A 22,855-nucleotide genomic window follows, 5' to 3' on the forward strand; every position below is an offset into this window, starting at 1 on the left:
TTTATTAGTTAGTTAGCGATAAATCACCTTGTTCGTCTCAAGGCATTGCGCCTGATATTGCTGCTAAATATTTCCGCAGCTGATCCACTGAATGCCGAGGAAGCCATTAGATGGTTTTATCCATCAGCATCTGCAGGCAATGCTCGTGCTCAATACAACCTAGGCCTTTGCTTGCAGAACGGGAAGGGTGTCAAGCGGAATCAGAAGGAAGCTGTAAGATGTGATACCTTTGCTATGTCGCACACCATTTTGCAAAATTTTCCTTACAGTAGAAGTACTCCTGTTTTCTAGATGCATTCAGTTGTTGAAAAAACTAGGAAAATTGATACACTATCCTGTTTATGCATTCTATGCATTTATCACACCTCTTACTAGATAGATTAGGGATAGACAACTGATGTTCAGTTGCTGAACTAGTGGTTACCCTCTGATCTGATGATGCTGGGATTACCAGACTCTGTTGAAGTTCTTTAACTCAACTAAAAGAAACTAGTTTTTTTAAAAAGAATATTGGTTGGATTTCCTGTACCAATGTAATTAGGATCATGTCACCCGGACCAATCAAAATACACTAACCAGCAGATACTGGACTACCAGCAAGTTCCCATATTCTTTGTAGTACTTGAGTTGTACTGTGTAATCTGAAAGACACTTATTAATGCAGGTGAAATGGTATTTGCGAGCTCCAGAGGGAGGGAATGTACGAGCCATGTATAACATTTCCTTGTGTTACAGCTATGGTGAAGGGCTTTCACAGGATCCAGTGCGTGCTAAGAGGTGGCTTCAACTAGCTGCTGATTGTGGTCACAAGAAAGCTCTTATTAGTGTGGTATTAAACTTTGTGCGGTATGTCTTTACTTATCTCTTCTTATGGGAGTGCCAGACTTGCTTATCTGGATTTGTTTGTTTCAAAATGTTTGGCATAGCAGTGCACTTTTGTTTCGGAACTGTTCTTCGGGAGGTTGTCCTGCGTTGCTTGCCATTATGCACTTCAGTTTGTAAATAGTGCCCACATAAGGTTAGGACATAATGCTTGATTTCCTAGAGAAAATGGAAATCTTCCTAGGAGTTCCTGCATAATCAGATTTCCTACTAAGCTGCACCATGTTGGCATTGACTTTTCATGTCTTCATTGCAAACGAGTACTGTACATAGGTAAAACTTAAAGTAGCATTGCAGCTGATCTAATTCCTTTGTAAAGGTGGTTAGGATTACAGTGGATGTGCGGGTAACATAGGCAAGGTAAATTTTCATACACAAAGATGGTAGTACAGAAGCTAAAAGGCAAGTTTTATAGGACGGCGATTAGACTTGTTATGTTGTATGGTGCAGAATGTTGGCCTACGAAAAGACGACATGTTCAACAGCTAAGTGTCGCGGAAATGCGTATGTTGCGTTGGATTTGCGGTCATACAAGAAGGGATCGAGTTCGGAACGATGATATACGTGATAGATTAGGGGTAGCGCCAATTGAAGAAAAGCTTGTCCAACACCGGTTGAGATGGTTTGGACATGTGCAACGGAGACCTCCTGAGGCACCGGTGCGTAGTGGAATCCTAAGCCAGGATAGTAATGTGAAGAGAGGTAGAGGAAGACCGAAGTTGACTTGGGTAAAGGCAATAAAAGGAGACTTGAAAGGATGGAATATACTCAAAGACTTAGCCTTAGATAGGAGTGCTTGGAAGACAGCTATTCACGTGCCTGAACCTTGATTGCTTCTGATGGGTTTCAACTCTAGCCTACCCCAACTTGTTTGGGACTTAAAGGCTTTGTTGTTGTTGTTGTTGTAAAGATGGTAGTATCTACATGTCAAATTGACATCGCAAGGTGATAATAATTTTCACAGCATGCTATTAAATAGATCAACCCTTAATCCCTTGCATTGAAGTATTATAAGTTACTTATAGCACAAACCCATGCCAGGTTCCCCTACTGTGATTGCTTTCTCGATTTTAAGATATCCATGTGTTTACCTGTAACTCAGGTGGCTCTCTTCTCTTGTGATGATGTCTCTCTTTTATACAGGCAGGAGACAAGGTCAAGTCTCTCATGTATCTAGAGTTGGCAACACGGCGTGGAGAAATCGCTGCTGCCCACATGAGAGATGTAATATTTGAATCGCTCTCTGTTGTGAATGCACAGCGTGCCATGTCGGATGCTGATAAATGGAAGCCTAGGACGCTCCATCCTAGAAGGTGAGGAAATGGACCGCGCCAAAGTGTAAACAACCATATCATCAAGATGTCCATACCTACATCTTATGTAGCCAAAATTGAAGCACTCCAGACGCCATGGAAGGGTGTAGCCATACTGTGCTCTCTGTATAAAGCCATCCATTGGCCGATGTAATAGCAGAACTTGTCGTTGTAGTACAGAAAGTTCTGTAGCAAATACTAGTTATGAAGGAGATGCCAGTCGCACAACGAACTGTACATGTGCATGTTGCTGGTTTCATCAGTTTATATCCGAAGCCTGGAAGCTTGACGATTGTCTTTCATCAGCTCAAGAGATGTTTGATCGAGATTGGTTTCGCACCCATCGCTTTCTAGTCCATTTTCCTTGAGTTGGATTGTGCAGGACACTATGAGTTTGGTGCAGCATGTGCTTCTTGTGCTAGTTGCCCTGCCGCCTTTTGGCTCCAGTAATACATAGAGCAGTTTAGATCTATCTTGTGCCATAATACTTTCTCTGTTCTGCTTCGATTGTGTTGGTGTTTGCAGAAGGTTTGTGAACATTTTGCTTTGAGTTGCACATTGTTGACCATGTAATCTAGTTTATTCTTTGTGCGTTTGCTTGTGGTAATCTCTTATTACCGTTGTTGTTAACAACTCTTTTTCCTTTTAATAAAAAACGTGCCTCACTCATGGCACGGTCGAGATTTTTTTTTTCTTCGAGAACAAAGGTTCCCGAACTTTGAGAACATTTCTGAAATCAATTCAATCTCTCTCTTTCCACGCAAAGTAGGGGGGAAAAGTACTAGACTCAAGATGTGGCTCTGTTTTTGTGAATGGATCGCTTCAAGTTCCTCCGCCTGGCGTGGGAGAGCAGGAGCAAAGCCAAATGGAAAAGGCGTAACGACAAGAACAAGGAACAAAGCAAGGTACGTTCCGAGTGATGACATCTTTTACGGCCAGGGGCTAGTATTTGATTTCTGGATCTATCTGTCTCTCGCTCTCGCAGTAATGGAACCCACATGGACCAGGAGCAGATAAAGTAATGCGTCATTTGGTAATCATGGGTGGCTCTCTCTGTTTATTGTAGAGCCATCCGTGGATAGAAACTCTGGTTAGTAGAGAAAAGGGGCAATTCTTCAGCTCTGTTGGGAAGCAGTACAACTGTAAGCTCAAATTTGAAATAAATTCGATCCTGAGCAGTGCCTTTTTTTTCCCTCCATATTGATCCTTTTTTTTTTTTTTTTTTGAGAATTCCTCCATATTGATCCTGCTTTGACTAGCATACATCAGATGATCAGAAAGGCTAGACTGGGGACAGAAACCTGTGGATAATAACCAGGAGTTGGTCAACGTGGGCCAAAATGTCCTGTGTGGATCCACAAGGCTTTGTGATCAGATGAGGGGCCCAAGATAAGATGCACTGCACAGTCAAAAAAACTGACGAGGGGAGAGAGAGAGAGAGAGATCGATCGCGGACCGGAACAAGATCGCCAGTACTATTTGAGTATTTGTTATGCTGCTGAAGCACATGGCTGGTTGCCTTGGGTCGAAGCCAGAGAGACCTGTGCGGGTCACAGATTGACGCCGTCACATGCATGAGCATCCCAGCAAGCAAGCTGAGTCAGTGTCACCTACGCTACTGTCTACTCTAATCAACAAGGCAATCAAGCAGGGGGAAATCCTCTCCCCAAGTTGCCTTTATCCCTACTACTCTTCACTCTTCAGTGCAGACAGTTCTGAGTGCAGAGCCACTAGTCCCCAGCAAGGAAGGAACCCATCTGTGCTGAGCAGCAGCAGAGCAAGATGCGGGGAGGAGATCGGCCATCTGCATCGCTCCTGCTCTTCTCGCTGGGGCTTGTGCTCCTCTACTTCACCTCAGGTGAGCTCAAGTCCATTTGTCCCTGCCAACTAGTAGACACTGGCTGTTCTTCACTATGAGATTACTGCGCTCAACTAGAAACAGCGTTCGTCTAAAATGGGCATGGTGTTTTGCAGGCAGCACCGTTGGTCTCGTGGAGGGACAGGTACCTGAAACCTTCAATACGTCTTTGCTCTTGACGCTATACGCCTTTGAAATCTTCAATTCTCAGATGAACAATAACCTGGTTGTGGTTGGATCTGCCGTCTGCGTGGCAACGACCTGCAGAAAACCTGGTGCATCGCCAAGCCGTCGGCGTCGAACGAGATCCTGGCGCAGAACCTGGACTACGCGTGCTCCCAGGTGAGCTGCGCGGTGATCCAGAAAGGCGGGCCGTGCTACTACCCGGACAGCCTCGTGTCCCGCGCCGCCGTCGCCATGAACCTCTACTACGCCTACAGCGGCAGGCACCCCTGGAACTGCTACTTCAACAACTCCGCGCTCGTCGTGCAGTCCGATCCAAGTACCACACCAAACCCCACCCAGTCTTCCCTGTGCTCTCAAGTCCTTCGTCCATGTGTCGTCTGATCGAATGTCGCTCGTTCGTTTTGCAGCTTATGGTTCGTGCACGTACTACTGAGGAGCCGAGGGAGTCAGGGAGAGAGGCGGCGCAGACTAAAACTACTGATGATGATCGATGCAGATTGCAGACGAGAGAGATGCATCGTGCCCGGCTGCATTTGTGTGCCATTGTTGGTTTTTCTAGTCTAGAGTGCCAATTTACCAAATGCAGATTGTTGTGATGTGTTGTGCCTTGGTAGCCGTGATGCAGTTGACATCTGGAGATTTCCAGCAGACCCATTGATATTCCGTTCATGTGCTTTTCAAATTCAAATTCATTGCAGTGGTGCTGCATAGATCTCTCTCTTTTTACACTTCATTCAAACATGGCAATAGATGGATCTGCGTGTGATTTGTTCATTCCAGCGGCCGTACGAACAACACAAACGATCAGCGGCCGTCCGATCCAATCTCGTTCTCGTCTCCCATTCTTCCCTCCTCTTCTCTTCTCCCATCGCGCACAAGCCGCCGTCCCTCTGACGCCGCGAGCGCTCTTGGTCTGTTCTCCTTCTCCAGGTGGAAGACCGGCTGGCCTCGGAGTCGGAGCAACAACATCAGGAGCAGAAGAAGAGCCCGCCGCCGCCGACAACGGCAACGGCGCGCCAATCCGAGGCGTCGCCGTTCTCGGACACCATGACCGCGTCCCCACTCCTCTTCCTCGACCCAGCAGCACCCGCACCAACGCCCAGCGGCACGGCCGCGAGCCGCGACAGCAGCGGTCCGGCGCTGGACTTCCTCACCGCCGTCACCGAAGAGGACCAGCGCATCCAACAGGACGACGACGACGACGACGAAGATGACGGCGGCGGGGAGGACATCGCGCGGCTCATGGTGCTGCTCGGCCTGTCACCGCCGCAACCGCAGCCGCCGGGGGGCGGCGACAGCAGCAGCCGCGGCGACGACGGCGGGTGCGACTGCAGCCGCGCCGACGGGTTCCTGGCCAAGGTCGTGGGCGTGGTCGGCCCCAAGTGCGACAGGGAGAAGGGGAGGCTGGACGCCTGGATCCGCCATTACCACCGCGGGGAAGGCGGCGGGTGCAGGGAGCCCGCGTCAAGGACTTCTTGGACCACGATCCGCCACGGCAGTTGACGGACGAGTCAAAATGATGCAAACGGAGACACGGTTTTGTGAAACTGATTGAAAAGGCAGGCAGTAACCGGATGCGCTCATTATGGAGATGATGAATCCTTGCCTTATCTTCTCGAACATAGGCTGCTCAAAGAGAGAGAGGGTCCGCACTCAAAGACACAGCTGCTCACTCCGGCCCCTCGAGCTGACGACCGTGGCCTCGCAGCCAGCGCCGACCGTGTTGGCAGCGCTAGCAGCTAGAACCGCCCGCAGCCTAGCCTTCACGAGAAAAGCCACCGAGGACCGATGGACGAGCACCTTCGTTGTAGCTGTGAGCCTGTAACATGGCCCTTGCTCCCTACAGCGTCTCGGCGAGAGCTAGCGTCTTCTCTGTTCGCGTCCGGCCGCGCGCTGGCAGGAGAAGGGAGAATGACCCATCAGTCCTTCATCACGAGTCGTGGTCAGCTTTTGTCGTGAGTCGTGACCAAGCTAGCTAGCTGCAATGACATCGCAGTTCCGGCCTGCCAAACAAAAATTGTTATCATGACCATACGGTCGTAAACTCCCTTGCTACTGCTGCATGTTTGCCTGAGCTGGCTGCATGCCACATGCATGTGTAGATTGCCAGGCAGCAGCAAGGCGCGAGTGCTGCTCCTGTCGACGTGATGGTCTTGTATTTTGTGTTCCTACATTCATTAGAGTAGCTCCATTTGCTTGATGTGGTTCCTGTTGTTGTACCTGTTCACCGCCTTCTTGGTCCTGTTCTTGGGCATTGCTGACATTGATTTCCGGCCGCGACTCCACATGCACAGAGACTCCAAGCTTAATGTGATGATGCAGGCACCACACACACGGTCCATGGATGGCGTGGTTCCCCTGGGGGCTGGGCCACGCCGCGTGCGTACGTCGATCGATCCTGGCACAGTTGGCTTCGTGTGTCTCGTGCTCCCAGCTGTTGTTCTGATCATGCACGCTAGGCCACTGAGATTTCCGGCCCTGGCTCCACAGCACATGAGCGGCCCGGAGACGTGCATCCGGCCGGTGCCTATTATCAGCCAATCCAGATTCAGCCCGAGATTCCACGGACACGGTATATACTGTGGTGTTTGGTGTGCGTTCGTCTATGGGTGAGCCTTCACGACTCCCTGAGCCTCGTCACACCTGAAGAACCCATCCCGCCCCAGGCTGCTAGCGGAGGGCTGCGGGCACTCGGGCGACGCTAGTTGTTAGCACGGGCAGCATGGTCGGCCGTCGGCGTTGGCTGCGAGTTCACTGTCGCGCGCTCACAGGGCCGGCGCGAGGAGCGGCAGCTTCGAGTGCTGTATCTTCTTTTTACGCAAATAACGGGTGAGGCTAAGGCTCTGTTTGGTTTAAACAGACGCTTCTAAAATTTTTGTCACATCAAATATTTAGATATATGCATGGAGTATTAAATATAGACAAATTATAAAACTAATTACACAACTTGCGACTAATTTACGAGACGAATCTTTTAAGTCTAATTAGTTCATGATTTGATAACGCGATGCTACAGTAAACGTATGCTAATAAATAGATTAATTAGGCTTAAAAATCGTCTCTCAAGTTAGCCTCCATCTATATAATTGATTTTATAATTAATCTATATTTAATATTCTTTATTAGTATATAAATATTTAATGTGACATAGATTTTAGGAGCAACTAAAGAACCAAACGACCTCTAAGATAAACGAGGGGTTAAATGCAAAATTGCAGACACAGTCAGTGTTACAATGACGTGACACATCAGATAAAATGCCAACGTGGCCGGCGTGGACCTGCGGTGCACCAGTTAACAAGTTTAGTGACCCAGAAATATATTTTTCAAGTTCGTGGATCTAAGTGACATCCCTTGACAAGTTCTGGGACCGCTCGTGCATTTAACTTCAGGATAAATGTTTTGTAAGAAGTGCAGAAATGTTCGGACAGGGATAGCGTGGCCAACAAAATGAAAGTGACTTCAGAGTTCAGACTGATTAATAAATGTGATCAACTTTAGAGAGATGCCTGATTTCTGATTAATAAATGTGATCACCAACTTTAGAGAGATTCCCGATTTGATATTCTTCTTGAAAACATCATGAGAGCAAAATGGACTGAGAATCTTGTTTTCCCATTTTAAACTTTAGTCCTTGTCACATCAGATATTTACACATATGCATGGAGCGCTAAATATAAACTAATTACGAAATTAAATATATAGATTGAAACTAATTTACGAGACGAATTTTTTAAATATAATTAGTCCATGATTTGATAACGTGGTGCTACAATAAAAATGTGCTAATGACAAATTAATTAGGCTTAATAAATTCGTCTCGTGGATTACTAAGGACTTCTATAATTTATTTTATTATTACTATCCGAACACTCGACATGACATCCCTAAACTTGTTCCTTGAACGTGCGCAGCTTGTGCACGGTGGAGAAATTCAAATAATAGGGAGGCGAAACGTATTGAATGCGCGCAGTTTGTGTACGAAGGTGGAGAGATTCAAACACGGAGGCAAATATACTCAATTTGGTACTATTAAGTCCAAAACGTACTTTATTAGTACGCGAGCAATGTAATGCTTCACAGCCCGCACAAGCATAGAAAACCATTTTTAGAAAAAGAAAAACAAGTGTAGCTAACACAGACCAAGCAGCAAACAAACGGACATCGAGCAGTTTCCTTTTATTCGAGGAATACGATAAAATAGTAGGCAGAGCAGCCACGCGCTGATTTTTTCCTTGGAAGAATAGCAAAAAGCTCACAGCTTCGAAATGAGGCCATTCTGGATGGCCTTGGGCGACTCGGCTTCCTTGGCATCCGCATCGGACGAGCAGGGAGGCACGTCAACCGCAGGCGAGCAGTTGAAGAATCCATGTGGCTGAAGGGCAGAAACATCATTAGTAGACGAAAGTTAGGCTAATATCCCTTTGTGAAGAAGCAACAAAGGGATCTGATGGTTCACTGCGTACAACAGAAATACTGAAAAACCTAAAGCTGATACCATGAGCATGAAGCCTATCCGCTCCACCGGCATGACTGGCCAATCTTCCAGCCTGGGGATATGGGTGAGCCCGAACACGTACCTGCAGATGCAGAACACGGTTTTATCAGGTTCTGCAAGATGTAAGCTGAACAAACAGTTCCAATTTCTGCATAACGGCAAATGGTTTTCAAGAAAATGGTCTGTTATGACGTACCAGAGAACAATATCGGTTTCCTCCAGAGGCCTATCCTTCTTGACCCATGTTGGCAGACCCTCGTGTATGCGAGGATTCTGGTTGGGAAACTCTCCTCCAGGGAACATCTCGTCGCTCTTGTATTGAGTCACCCAGAGATTGTGCTTCAAGAACCCAGCCCTCCTCAGAAATTTCGCTTCAGGCAGAGCCAAGGGCAGGCAGTTTGAACCAGGCACGAGCCTGTAGCCAGTAGGCTGCCCGGTCCGATTTACAGTTCGTGTGTTGCGTACCTGAACAGAATGCAAACAAGTTAAAATAAGCAGACACATTAATGTATTTGGACTCTATTTGTGATTTGTCATCTTTAAGCATTGTTTCATACTGGCATTTATTTGATGGAAAATTAACAATAGTGCAAATATTAAGGACATCTATGCTCACATTTGCTTGATGCAAGATCATTAATGGTACAACCACCAAGGAATATGAAAAGGAAAAGCAAAATGCATCCGTTGTCACAACTCAGAAGAAAGCAGCCAGTCCGTAATTTTCACCGTTATTGAATTGCATAAGCATAAAGATAATGACCAGGTATTGGATGCACAATTTAATGGTACAACAATACTGGGTAGGAATAACAAAAGGTTAAAAAAAGAAAACAAAGCTCTTACAATCCAGTGTCGTGCAGATGAAGGGTCACAATCACGCATTGCTTGCAACTCAGACTTCAGCAACTTCTCTTCAGCATAGAAAGCATTATTATGCACATTATGTGTGCCTGCACTTTCCACTTTAACATTAACCTCAACCACCTGCACGAGAAATGATCAATCACAACGGCTTTGATATAATGGATATACAGAGATACTCCATTGGATGAAGGCACAGATTGATATCATGCAATGCACAGTGGTTTTAAACACTTAAGGCCTAAGAAGCATATAGTTCTATGGCAATTACATGGTTGAACAAACACTTTTTTTGGTAGCCTGAAGTAACTTTCATCTAAGTACCTTATGTAACATTAGCAGGTACAAGGTCATTTCGATTTATTTTATCTGATCTGATGTAGAGATATAATTGAAGTTTGTGTGGTCCCATTCAGATTGCAAACTATTTTTTGTGGGCATTTTGATGGATAAAAAAAGGGTGCAAATAGATGGCAACCCCCACCTGGTTATGAGCCTCATTAGGTTTGCAATCAACTGCCATGTCCATACGGGCAACAAAGAAATGCTGATGAACTGGTGCATACAGACCAGGGGCAATAGTCGTGCCATATTTCCTTGATTCCCCAGGCATCAGGGCCCCTAAACTGAGAATTCCAGTAAGCTTTACTTCTGCTTCTATTTTTCCATCCTGCAACCAAGAGGATCAACAAATAAATACAAAAAATTGAAGCTTCAGAAAAATTTAAGTAACATTCAATCACTAAAACCATCAGTGAACTGTGATCTTTCAAGTATCGAAATTGAACTCTTTCATGCATAACTAAGCAAACTTATATAGATAATATAATATATATTGGCCATTGTAGGTAAATGCTACTTACTTTCTGACATTATAAGAGGAAAACCAATGAAATACTTACCTGATAGAAGTGCCAGTAAAAACCATACTCGTAGTTTGCAACTGTACAGATAAATGAAACGGTGAGCCTCCTTGACCGCCTTACTTCTGCTAAACCAGTTCTCCAGTCTTGGTGTTTCCAAAGGATCCCATGATCCTCCTCATGCAAACAAACACAGTTTTCAATTGTCTCCACACCACCAGTGAAGTTTGTGAAATGTGCATCAAAATATTTTATGTAGCCCAAGCAATCACATCCCTGTACAAAAAGGTTAAAGAATAGTAGTCAAATCAAAGCAACATTAATATGAGTATACTCATCAAGAACTGAACAAACCTTCTTAAGAGAATGGGCATTTTTTCCAAGTCCGTCTTCTCCAGCATCAAATGCATTCTTGCGATAATGTGGTTCATTTGGATCTCCATAAGGAACAACCATCTCAACAAAGCTCAGCCTATGTGCTATAGGTCTACGTCCACGGCTACCATCAACATAAGCAACAGAATAGATAACCAAACCCTCTTTAGGGGTGAAGCCAATACGGAAGTTCCACTGCCATAACCATTAAGTGTTATTTATTTCAAAAAACATTATAATTAATAATAGCATTGCAGTTCAGCAAACAATTACCTTCTGCCATTCCACAAAATAGCCATTAATGCGGAAACTTGGACCCTCAGGCTGATTGATGATAAGTGGTTTTACATCACTTCGATCAACACCACCTCTTGTTTCCCCAGAAGTATAGTTTCTCAAATGATCAGGAGGGGAGAGAGGAACCAACTTCCTATCTTCGAACTCTATCACAGCATTATTCTGCATATCAACAACAACATGAACTCCTTCCACAGGACGAGCATAGCCATTCTCCATGGGGCTATCACTCTCAGTTCTGCAAAATATCAGAGGCTTGCCAAGTCTGCGACTGGGAGCATCAGCTTCGCTGTAGTAGCCAGCACACCTGACAATTTAATAGACAAAGTTTTAACTTTCCTTTCAATTTACAAATATGATAATGCAAGCTGAAACATAGCACAATATGAAAATTTTTATTCAGAAATTCCTTATAGATAGATTACCAAGCATCCACCATAACAAGATCCATGTCATCCACACCTCTTCTCTTCATAGCTTCAATAAATGGAGGGTAACTTTTGACTGTAGCCTCACATTCAGCATACTCCATAGCATCCTGTCAAAGATAAAATTTTAAAATGGTGGAGTAACATGATCCATGTCATCCGCACCTCTTCTCTTCATAGATTCCATGAAGTCAATTTGCGTAGCATGAATGTTTGAAAAGTACAAACAGATACCATAGTGAAATAATAACAGGCTATTACATACAATTACATAGGCCAAGTCATCGGCAGACTAAGACAAATATTCATAAGGCATGAAGAATTCTGAACAAAATTAGTCGACATACCATTGCAGGTTGAACATCTGGAACAACTTCAGATGATATCACCTTCCCTCTGTGATGTCCACCCCTAGTAGCTGCATGCACTTCAGATAGTTCCACTATCCAAATGCTAGTCTCATTTGATTGCTTATTGTAGACAACAAGTCTGGCCCTCCTAGGAGGTAACCTGCTTGGAATAACAGCAAGACCTTTGCTTCTAGGGAGCAGTGATGGCTGGAAAGGTGGAAAGAAGTAGGCATCAGCTAATGCCACAACATTCTTTTCTGGCTCCAACAGCACAACTTCAACAAAGCGCATGCTGTCTCTTTCCTACAATCATAGAACTTTTTTCTTGTCAAATTATTATTTTCAAGATTGCATGGAAAAGCATATGTATAACTTCTGTTGGCATACCTCAGGAGATCTTCCAGCAGCTCTTACAGTTGCTACAGCAACTGCAATTTCAGCAGCAGATAATGGGTCTAAAGGGTGGCACCTCTGTGCTCTTGTCATTATTGGTATCCCTGCATTTTTTTGTCAAGAAAAACAGTAGTTGAGTTAACACATTGTACACATTTTATGTGTCTATTCTAGGTTATAGGCTGTTAAATAAATGGTAAATACAGAGAATCATGTCAAGCAGGGTTGTCAAATTGTCGTGATGGTCAATAAGGAAGAATACGGGGCAGGTGATGCATAATGAACTTCTTACAAAAACATCTTTCAACGAGTTCTAAAATACAAATGGACCAATAACCAATCACAAAAAACCATGAATAAAATAAGGAGAAATTTTAGCATAGGTCAAGCTTTCAGAATAGATAATTTGGCAGGTCCGCAATGCTCCCTTGTGCTTATCAGGGGTCAGAAGAGGTGCCACCTAATAGATATATGGTTGTTCACCTCTCTCTAAGGCACAAGATAAGAACTGTACAGGCGTTGACCATACAGTATAAGTGCAAGTCTTAAAATATTGTGTAACCAAACCAACCAGTGCCCATGTCCTGGATCTAGACATTTAGTTGTCAGTTAAGAATTCTGTTCCAAGATATATTGATGTCCTTTTTTCAATTCACAGGTCACAGCAAAGACAATCACCAATGCTATGACCTCACCAGATTAGGAACATAAGAGTATCAACCATTGCTAGCTGTTTTTTTTCTTATAGGAAGTGCATAGTTTCCTCAGTTGTCACGGGCCTGCATAGTTTCCTCCCTTCTAATATATTTGCAGCAAATCTCTTGCTGCCCTTTTTTAAAAAATATATATATATCAACCATTGCTCATACTTCACTTCTTCATAATAAAGAAGCTGATTGTCAACAGGAATAAATCTGGTGATTTATAAATGCAAAATAGTTATTTTCACAGAAAATCCATGTGACATCATTAAAAAGGTACTACACAGATTTTTTGTGAAAAAAGAAAAACTATTTATATTTTCCATGTTTGCGAAAAAAGTGTTATACTTTCCACCAAAAGGACATCCTGCTCAGAAATTTGGTAGCCATGAGAGAATATCAAGAAGGATCTCTCAAATCCTTAATGATATTTTTGGTTGAAACTTAATACAAAAGTTAAGGTTGATATAATGTCATTTTCCCATACGTTACAGATAAAAAACAACATCGAAGTCAACATCATCTCGAGCATCCGGTGAAACTTAAAGGGTAGCAGCATGCAGACAGGCCAGACAACACAATAAAGTGCAAAGGTAGCGTGCACCTCATCAATTCAGAAGAATCCCCAGAAACGCTAACTACTACACAACGAGATGCGCTCACAGCGCACCATGTGGACTGGATGAAACAACATGCACCAGCAGCTAATGCTAGTGGCGCATACATGAAAAACGTGAATGTCAAAAACTCTGGGACCTATATATGATCCAAAAAACTGAAAAAATAAGCAGCATATACTTCAGTTGGGAAGCTGACATCATTTATCCAAATTGGGACATTTTCCTCACTTCCCTACCGGAAAGGCGGAAACCTCGTCATATAAAGAAGTAAAAAACAAGTTGATCACTACAACTAGTGATCAAAGAAAAAGAAAGTTGGTGCACCAACTGTTGTCGAGCACAGTTCTGAACGGTAAGCTACAAAGACTGACTATACTTTTAGATTTTTGTGACAGCTAAGACCCACTAGTATGGCTGTGTGGCCTTAGCCATCACATCAAACCCCGTGCTCCAATCATCACTTTAGCCAGATGGGCAGAGTAAACCACGATTTGTCTCTACAAGATCTAATTTGCACACGCCCAGATTCCAAGACCTACTTAGTAATCTGTACAATCGGGTCGCATGCACACGAGAACTACTCCTATGTTGTTGGTGCAAATATCATCCAAGTATCTGAACCTGGCAGATCCTACAAACTAATCTGCATCCTCTGCTTTGCATGCGCACGAAACGATGCACTCTGTAGTCTGTATACAGCTACCACCACTAAGATTGAGTTTCCTCGATCATCTAACCTCACGAAAAATCGTGATCGGCAGAAACACCCACCATGGCATGCCTCGCCTAATTTAAGATCCATGCAGGGCAGGAAACTCCCGTAACATTAGTCGTGACCCAATCAAAATAGGATCCGACTTCATCGGGACACAGAGACGGAGATGGTGGGAGGTGGCGGCGATTTCGGATACCTTTGGAGGAGGCCTTCGCTGTGGTGGGCTGGACCGCGGCGATCTCCTCGATCACGGCGCCGCTTGCGCCTGCAGCCGATGCGGCGACACGCTCACCGCCTCCCGCGGCGAGGGCGACGACCTTGCCGACCGGGGACGCGGCGATCGCGCGCATGGGGACGACAGGGGCGCCAGCGACACGCGCGGGCGCATCGCGGCTGCAGCATGCCGACGCCTTTTCCTTAGCTGCGGCCATTGGAGCGGGTTCGCGAGCTGACCGTGTCCGTAGTCTCCTCCTCCGCCTCCGCCTCGCCGGCTCCCACGATCTGACATACAGCACAGGCCTCCGCCTCCCGCGCCTTCTGCCCCCTCCCCTCTCCGCCGCCTCCTCGTCGCCGGGGCACTCGCGCGTACGGGTCGGGGCTAGGGTTCCGGGAACCCTAGGCAAGGGAGCGGGGTTCTCTCCGTCCGCGAGGAGCCGCCGAGGGAGGGGGGAGGGAAACGGCAACCGGTGGGAGACGGGGGTTTGCAATGGTGGGGGTGGTGGCGTTGGCGGTGAGAACTGGGAGAGGGAGAGTGGTGTTGGGTTATGTGCTGCGTCGGGTGATTTGGAGAGCGATGCGTCGGGGACTGGGGGGGTTCACGTGGATTTTATAGAAAGTAGGCAGGGGAAAAGGTCACCAGGGCGTGCGCTGTGGATGGTCTGGATTCTTCCGGGTTTTGCGTTTTCTTTCTCCTTTTCTTGTTACGATTGGATTATCGCTTTTGGATTAAGGCGACGGGGACTCTTTATACTGAAAATTCTGGACTCCCTCCGTTCCCAAATAAATATTCTACAATAAATGCCCATTTAAACCATGAACCACCACCTAATACTACCTTTTGCTACTTTCTCCATTCTTAGTGTTGCATGTTGCTATATCTTTTGATATAAGTATATATAATTTTGTAGCAGCATTGGTTTTCCCCTTGTATCTTAGAAGCGTACTTAGGGGGTGTTTGGTTCCAGGGACTAAAGTTTAGTCCGTGTCACATCGAACGTTCGGATGCTAATTAGGAGGATTAAATATGAGCTAATTAAAAAACTAATTACACAGGAGTAGACTAATTTACGAGATGAATCTATTAAGTCTAATTAAGCCATCATTAGCACATATTTACTGTAGCACAACATTATCAAATCATGGACTAAATAGGCTTAACAAATTCGTCTCGCAAATTAGTCGCAATCTGTGTAATTAGTTATTTTTAATCTATATTTAATACTCCATGCATGCGTCCAAACATTCGATGGGACAGGGACTAAAACCTGGACTAAGGAACCAAACACCCCCTTATTTTAGTACAGAGGGAGTACTTCAAATTTGTGTACACTTGGATAAAAATCATTTCACTTTTTCATTTCCATGCGGAGCAAGCTGTAACTCGTAAAAATATACACTATGTTTAGGAGGCATTTAGTAGAATTTTAGATTCTTTAAAATAATATCTTAGGTCTAGATTCTTTCTCTCGTAATCAAGTTATTTCTCTCGCTAAATAGAAAACAAGGATCGGTTTAAATTGTTACCTTCTAATTTTTTTTTTGTTTAATAATGACCTTTTTTGGTTTATTATATTGACAAAGAAGAAGGCACCGATGAGACAAACAATGGCCCTCGAGAGGATACACAAAAAAAAAACAACAATAGCTACAACAACGGTAATAACTAAGACAAATCTACCAATGACAACCCGCTCTCAACATGAGTGGCCAAAAAAACGCAACAAAGATAACCACCTAAAGAAAGGACAAAGAAATCTCTACTACGTGTAATGTTTCTCTTACCCAATAGAAAAACTAGAATGATTCAAATTGTTCCCATGTAACTTTCCGAGTTGTTGGCAATGGTTCTAGTGATCTTATTGTCTCTCTATAATGTTTTATGTTCAGCAACGGTTCCAGTGACTGTTACGGATCTACAATGCGGAATGATGACAAAAGCACCCTTCATATCTTGGTTCTAATGTTTTAAAGGTACATATAGTAATTTATTACTATACATCTTATATTAGGTTGCGTAATATTTTCTCTATCCTAGAAAGGGTACAATTTTATGTCCGTTTCAAGTTAGACTATCTTAATTTTGACTAAAGTTTATAGAAAATAGTATTGACATTTACAACTTTAAATATGTATACTGAAAATATATTTCATGGTAAATCTAATATTAATACTCTAGAACTTAAAAGTGTTTGACTGAACACAACTCTAGAACTGATTCTTTTTGGACAAAGTTACTATGTTCATTTGATTTGTCAAGATTAGGTATGGGCCGGTAAGCAATGGGTTTTCGTTCTTCCTATATATATCGTTGTACAATGATGATGTTGATGGAATGGAATGCCAACTCATGCACACAACCATGATAAGCCATAAATCTACCTGGCATTGCAGTCACTATACACTTATCACAAAATTGTACCTTAATTAACTTCCCTTATATTATGGACCTAATAGTGATATAATAGAAATTGTCCCATTGTAAACATCATGTAGAACTCCGAAGCAGCTAACATGTGGTAGTGTATTTTTTTCTACTCTAACACATGTCATGCACATTTTTATTTCTGTTGCCCATTGTATCGAGTCGAGATATGCCATTTGTATTATTGACAAAACTGCTGTTAACACGGTGGACTGACAAACACTTTGGCTATTTTAATTTGATTTCTCTTTTTCTTCAGAAGTTGAAAAGCTAGTAGTACTGGTCATGTTCATGCACCAGAAGGCGCTTTTGTCTGTCCTGCTTGTCACATATACGAGGAGAATATTTCAGCATGGCAACGCAGGCATCGTATCCTGGACTATGCGATCCTATAAAAATGCCTCCTAAACATAGGAAAGTATTTCCTATGTTTTATGGTTGTCCCCTTTAGAAAAAAAAAAAACTTGACCCCTAAACTCCTAAAGTCTAATTTCTCGATGATACTCTTTGGTACTTCAAAGAAAAATATCATATACATGGCAATCCTGTTTTAAATAAAGTTAATCAAAATTAACCAACCACCATAGGGAAGTATTTCCATTTCGAGAGTTGCTCATTTGTTTTTATGAAAACAATCTTTAATGGCTTTCCAATATTTGTTATAATTTTCTATGATTTCTTAATTTTCTATGGTTCATGGAAATATTCAAGCATCTGAAACGTAATCGACCCACTCCACGTCCAAAAATATTTGTTATTATAAGATCTTTTTAGTTAATCTCCTCTAACTTCTACACGAAAATAATTAACCAAACAAACCCTGAAAAGATTTTATGCACCTGATCTTAACCGGTTGTCCTTAATAGTTAGGTCAAGTGTATGTGCCAATGTGCCATGTCCTGTACAAGCTGTGACTTTTTGTCCATGTCAAGAGAGACGTGAATTTTGACTTTGTGCAAGCATCTAGAAATTTCTTTTGACATGTAAAGTTAAACGAGCTTTCGGATAATATAAGATTGAGTTCCACGCTCAGCTAAAAAAAGAAAAAGGAGGATTTCTTCCCACCCTTATTTCTCGGTGAAAATTACAAACGCAGACTCTATCGCACACTCCCGCGCCACCCAAGCTCCTGATTGCTTCCATCAAAGAAGAAGAGTACTCTCTCAGTCCCAAAATAAGTGCTCATTTTGCACTTCGATGGATCAATCAATATAAAGTTTGACTAAATTTATAAAAAATAGCAATAACATTTATATCTCTAAATAGGTTTACTACAAAAATACATGATGTGTAATCTAATGATATGTATTTTGTATCATAAGCATCATTACTTTTGTGTATATATTTAGTCAAACTTAAGATTATTTGTCTCCTTGAAATACGTGATGAGCACTGATTTTTGGGATGGAGGGAGTACACCACTAGATTAGAGGTTGGGGTTGGGTTTTTTAGGTTTTTGTGCGGAAGAAGGGAAGGTCACCAATAGTAGTGGCCCAGCGAGGTGGCGCGGTCGTCGTCGAAGACGCATGCGGTGGGCAGGGCTAGTGGTCGTGTTGTGAGTGGTTTGAGGAGACGTGGAATCGAGATGATCGGAACTGCCAGCCGCCCATACAAATGGAAAGGGCCTGCTACGTAGGACAAATGAGGGGCTAGGGAGGCGTCGGAGTTGATGGCATGCGACGGGAGCACGGATAGAGAAGGGCTAACGACAACAGCGATGCCACCGGTCTTGAGGAAGAAGGGATTTTGCGATTTTCGAATGTGTGACCGGATCATGGCTTAACCCTCTCCGAAATCAAATGAAATATGAGGAGATATACGCCAAACTAAGAGCTAGATGAAAACTCTTATTATTTTTGTGTTACACTCATACGTAGTATATGAACCTTGAGCACGATCTCAGACCGGCAACCGATGATATACACCTCCCTTACTTAGCCATAAACATGACTCATATCTACAGGTGGCTACAATACAACCTTAATTATGACCAATGGAAGAGTTATACGCCTCCCAGTGTCGATTTAGTGGAAAGTTAGAAGCCAAATGAGATACGTGCTTTTTGTTTGAGTGGGAGTAAACACACGGACAACGACCCATATATTGCAGTACTAATTCATTTTTTATTAGAAGAAAGGCTCCGTTCGGCTTATCCCATATTTAGCTTGTTTTTTCAGCCGGAATAATATTTTTCTCTCACAACAATTCAGCCAGAACAGTGTTTTCAGCTAGTTTCAGCCAAGTTTCAGACCAGCGGACTGGGCCAAAGAAGGAGATCGAAATGGGAGATTGAAAAACAAGACGGCAAATGGCAGCTGATGCTCTGGCGCCGTAGGATTAGGGTCATCACCAGGGGTGAGACGAATTCACGATTCGGATAACGACGATAAGGGGGCTGCGTGATCGGAGTTGGCCTGATAGGAGCACCCGCTAGTCACCCACCCACCTACCCACCCAGTCCATAGCTCAGTACAGCTGAGAGCTGACTGTGACCCACCGTCGACACACGACACGCCGTGGTGCCGTGCGGTGCCACGAGTGACGAGAGCACTACACTAAATTTTCAATTAAAAAATCCAAAACCGCTGTTTAAACTATTGTCGTGGTGCACAGCCCGCGGCCCCATGAGATTCCCGGCTGGACGGCACCACGTCGTCACGGGCCCACCTGTCGGCCCAGCTACACTTTCCGCTCACAGGGCCACATCACCGGGCTCCATGCCTCCATGCCTGCACGTATCGGGCTGCTGTCTGCTGAGCCGTCCGTGTGTCATTCTGCTTGGGGCCACGGAGTCAGTGGATTGCCATCAACAAGGGCCGGGCGGGCACCCGCAGAGACATCGAGAGAACAGCAGAAGGCAGTGGGTGCGGGACAACGGACACCCTCGCTTCCCAGTGCAAGAGAATTAGAAGCAACCGTGCCAAGATTTTCTGTGCAGTTGGAGAGGAGGTTGGTTGGTATTTTTTGAGTTGTTGCATATTAAGTCGGAGATTGAGATTCTATATATGTTGCTTAGAGCATACTAGATCTCTTTATTTTCTTATTTCTTTTCATAATAATAGTAACTATGTGTATCTTCTTGTTACAAAGAACGTAATTGTGTTTTAAATAATGCTTACTTCATCTAAAAAAATCTTATGAACGTTGGAGCTAATGTGCTCCAATCGTGACAAAAACAAGTAACCTCTTACAAATATTGTGTATCTATTTTTGACACCTAAGCTATAGCTATCGAGTATCTATTTAAAAGGGCGAAGTGAAGCCATACATTTGTAGCTTCAAGAAATATTGTATTGAATCTAAATGAATCAATTTGTTTATACTTGAGATCCAATATAAATATTTAAGTAGTTTTGTCTTGCTCCTATGTCATAAAAAATCACAAACATTTTTGGTGAAAAGTTGTTGTATACATCACTAGCACAAAAATGAATTTTATTGGCGGCTATAAAATATTTTCCAGAGGCAATGAGTCATCCTCCTGCGTTCAAAGGTTTATGAAAACATGCTATTTTCGTTAATGATTAAACACCCTTTTAAAAACTCTTTTTCTAGAGATGGGTTACTCAACCGCCTCCGCTAATAACTTCACAACAAAAGAAACAAAATAGCCGCAGCTCCTAGTGTTTCATCTCTTAGACGTTGCCATCTTTTGCTGATGCACAATAACATGCAGGTGTGCACATCTTTAGAGTATAAACTAGTACATACATCCCTACTCATACAAGTTTAGTATATATTTGTCGGTGTTTCGTAAACAAAACTAGTAAACTTATATGATTGTCGCGATGCTCTAGGAAGACGATGGTAGTATCCAAAAGACACAAGAATTTATACTGGTTTAGGCTAGAGCCCTACGTCTAGTCTCAGAAATGATCGAGTGTGTGTTCCTCGCTTGAATGCTCTGAAGTTCTTACAATGGGGGTGCAAGAATGATGGAAGAGGTAGAAGAGGCTAGGCTAGGTGACGAGCAGCCTGAAGAGAAGCTTCAGGAGCCCTGCTACGATGGAGAATGAGTGAATGAGTAGGGGACTCAAAATGTCTGGCAAGGGTGCCCTGGCTGCCCTTATATAGAGTTCGGGGCCAGGGCGCATACAAAGCAATAGGTTCTCTCGACCGAAGGGTCGTGAGCCTAAGGGAGGTCCTAGCTAACTTGACTTACAAGCTACACCGTCTTGCGAGGTGCATTCGGGCGTGGCTGTCGTCATGATCTTGTGGCCACGTCGCGGCATGGTGTGGCGTGGTGCTACTGTGCCGGCCGTGGTGGCACTGTAGACACGATGGTAGTTTGCCAGCCGTCCTGTGCGACGTGGTCTTCGTCATTGTCTCCTAGTTTCCTGGGGCGTCGTACATGAGTTGGTGGCTGCCCTCGGATCGTTGGTTGCCTTGTTGTCTTGAGGAGCGGGGGACCACGATCCCCATCGTTGGGATCATGGTTCCCGTCAGCTTGGATGGTCTCTTAGTCGAGGCCCTCATCGTGGATCCCATCCCGTAGTAGGTAGGATCATACTATTGTCTCGTCGGACCGTATCTGGCCGGTGGTCATCGTATCTGTCGTCGTCACTGCTTTGGGTGGTATTGTCTTGTCTGTGCGGCGTGGCACAGGAATGGCGTCTGACTGGACCGAGGTGACTGTTGTCCCCTCGGTCCTTGCGGGGTCAGTGTGGCGTGTCTGTTCTTGTCAGAATAGGCATGCTTGGCTGTGCTCGACCTCTTCCCGTTCCTTCTAGGGGTCGTGACGGGGGAGAGGTCGTGCGTCCTTCCAGCGCCGTGCGGCTAAGGCAGGAAGGAGGGGTCGTGGCTGTCCTCGGCCTTATCGTCTGGCCTGGCTTGCATGGCTTGACTGGGCCTCGGTCGTTTGGGCTTTTGCTAGCTGGTGTATTACGGGTCACGCATCCTGCTATCTAATTGGTGTCTTGAGACACCTCGGAATTATAACCCCGACAATATTATTAAACATATAGATAAATTGGACCTATCACATGTCATTAAAAAAAGTTACATATGTATAATGCAACGACTCACATGTAACTATTAGTTCTGTATAAACATAATCACACGGGGTAAGAAAGAGTCACATCTTAATCACGTATACATGTTACACATGTAAATGTGTCGCATTTCAAAAGAAAAATGTTTCAACACATATGCACGTTCGGATCCTTCAAGTATGTCACATCTAAAACAAATATTATATCAATTATGCACATTGAGATCCGTCACTTATGTCACATCCCTATAAAAAAAGGTTACACGTACCGAGTATGACTATGTATGGATCCATACGTAATACTCGTTCCGGTCTATTTTATTAGACGCAAGCTAGAATGACATGGTCTCCTAGATTATACTTTGACTATTTATTTGTTTTATATTATATTGTTTATGTTTATAAATTTTATAATCCGTGGAGAGTATAATTCCTTACAAATCTAATTATATAAAGTTTGTATTATAATAGTTAAAAATCATTAGCCTAATTATTGGTCAAAGTTTTTAAAGTTTGAATCTTGATATACGTGTGCGCTAAATAAAATGGACCCGAGGTAGTACATGTTTGATAGATCTAATTGCAAGATATTTATAATATCTATTCAGATTTATCTAAACGGACAGTCTATTACATACCGTACCGGTCATGCTTACCTACCATGAGGGACGAAGCCAGCGGTGGGGCTAGGGGGCTTCAGCCCCCCTACCCATCCTGAGCACGTGGAGTTTCCCTAAGTCCTCCTTTAAAATTTTATGCATACATGTATTAGGTAGGAGGGGCTAAGGTTAAGAGAATATAAAAAAGCCTCTATTCTTTTGTTCAGCCCCTTCTAAATTTTTTTCTGGCTTCATCACTGCCTACCATAGCAAAGCCCGATG

The 22,855-nt window shown here is 43.8% G+C and overlaps 3 protein-coding genes across 3 annotated transcripts; 2 read left to right on the forward strand and 1 right to left on the reverse strand.

Moving 5' to 3' along the window:
• Positions 1 to 3,769: 3,769 nt before the first annotated feature.
• LOC136493591 (glucan endo-1,3-beta-D-glucosidase-like) lies at positions 3,770 to 4,949 on the forward strand. Its single transcript, XM_066489690.1, has 4 exons — positions 3,770 to 4,053; positions 4,170 to 4,198; positions 4,321 to 4,555; positions 4,647 to 4,949. The coding sequence occupies exons 1-4, from the start codon at positions 3,978 to 3,980 to the stop codon at positions 4,670 to 4,672; spliced, it is 366 nt and encodes a 121-aa protein (XP_066345787.1). The 5' UTR covers positions 3,770 to 3,977; the 3' UTR covers positions 4,673 to 4,949.
• A 143-nt stretch (positions 4,950 to 5,092) lies between these two features.
• Positions 5,093 to 6,139, forward strand: LOC136493590 (uncharacterized). Its single transcript, XM_066489689.1, has one exon. It carries the CDS (start codon positions 5,287 to 5,289, stop codon positions 5,740 to 5,742), a length of 456 nt encoding a protein of 151 aa, XP_066345786.1. The 5' UTR covers positions 5,093 to 5,286; the 3' UTR covers positions 5,743 to 6,139.
• Positions 6,140 to 8,403: 2,264 nt separating this feature from the next.
• LOC136490781 (amine oxidase [copper-containing] zeta, peroxisomal-like) lies at positions 8,404 to 15,132 on the reverse strand. Its single transcript, XM_066486970.1, has 12 exons — positions 14,540 to 15,132; positions 12,302 to 12,411; positions 11,912 to 12,217; positions 11,562 to 11,674; positions 11,113 to 11,443; positions 10,819 to 11,034; positions 10,504 to 10,740; positions 10,086 to 10,271; positions 9,584 to 9,724; positions 8,934 to 9,202; positions 8,738 to 8,819; positions 8,404 to 8,614 (listed from the first exon to the last, which is right to left on the reverse strand). Exons 1-12 carry the CDS (start codon positions 14,772 to 14,774, stop codon positions 8,495 to 8,497), a joined length of 2,346 nt encoding a protein of 781 aa, XP_066343067.1. The 5' UTR covers positions 14,775 to 15,132; the 3' UTR covers positions 8,404 to 8,494.
• Positions 15,133 to 22,855: the final 7,723 nt, after the last annotated feature.

The sequence above is a fragment of the Miscanthus floridulus genome, chromosome 11, assembly GCF_019320115.1.
Source record: "Miscanthus floridulus cultivar M001 chromosome 11, ASM1932011v1, whole genome shotgun sequence".
In the NCBI taxonomy this organism is placed as follows: Eukaryota; Viridiplantae; Streptophyta; class Magnoliopsida; order Poales; family Poaceae; genus Miscanthus; species Miscanthus floridulus.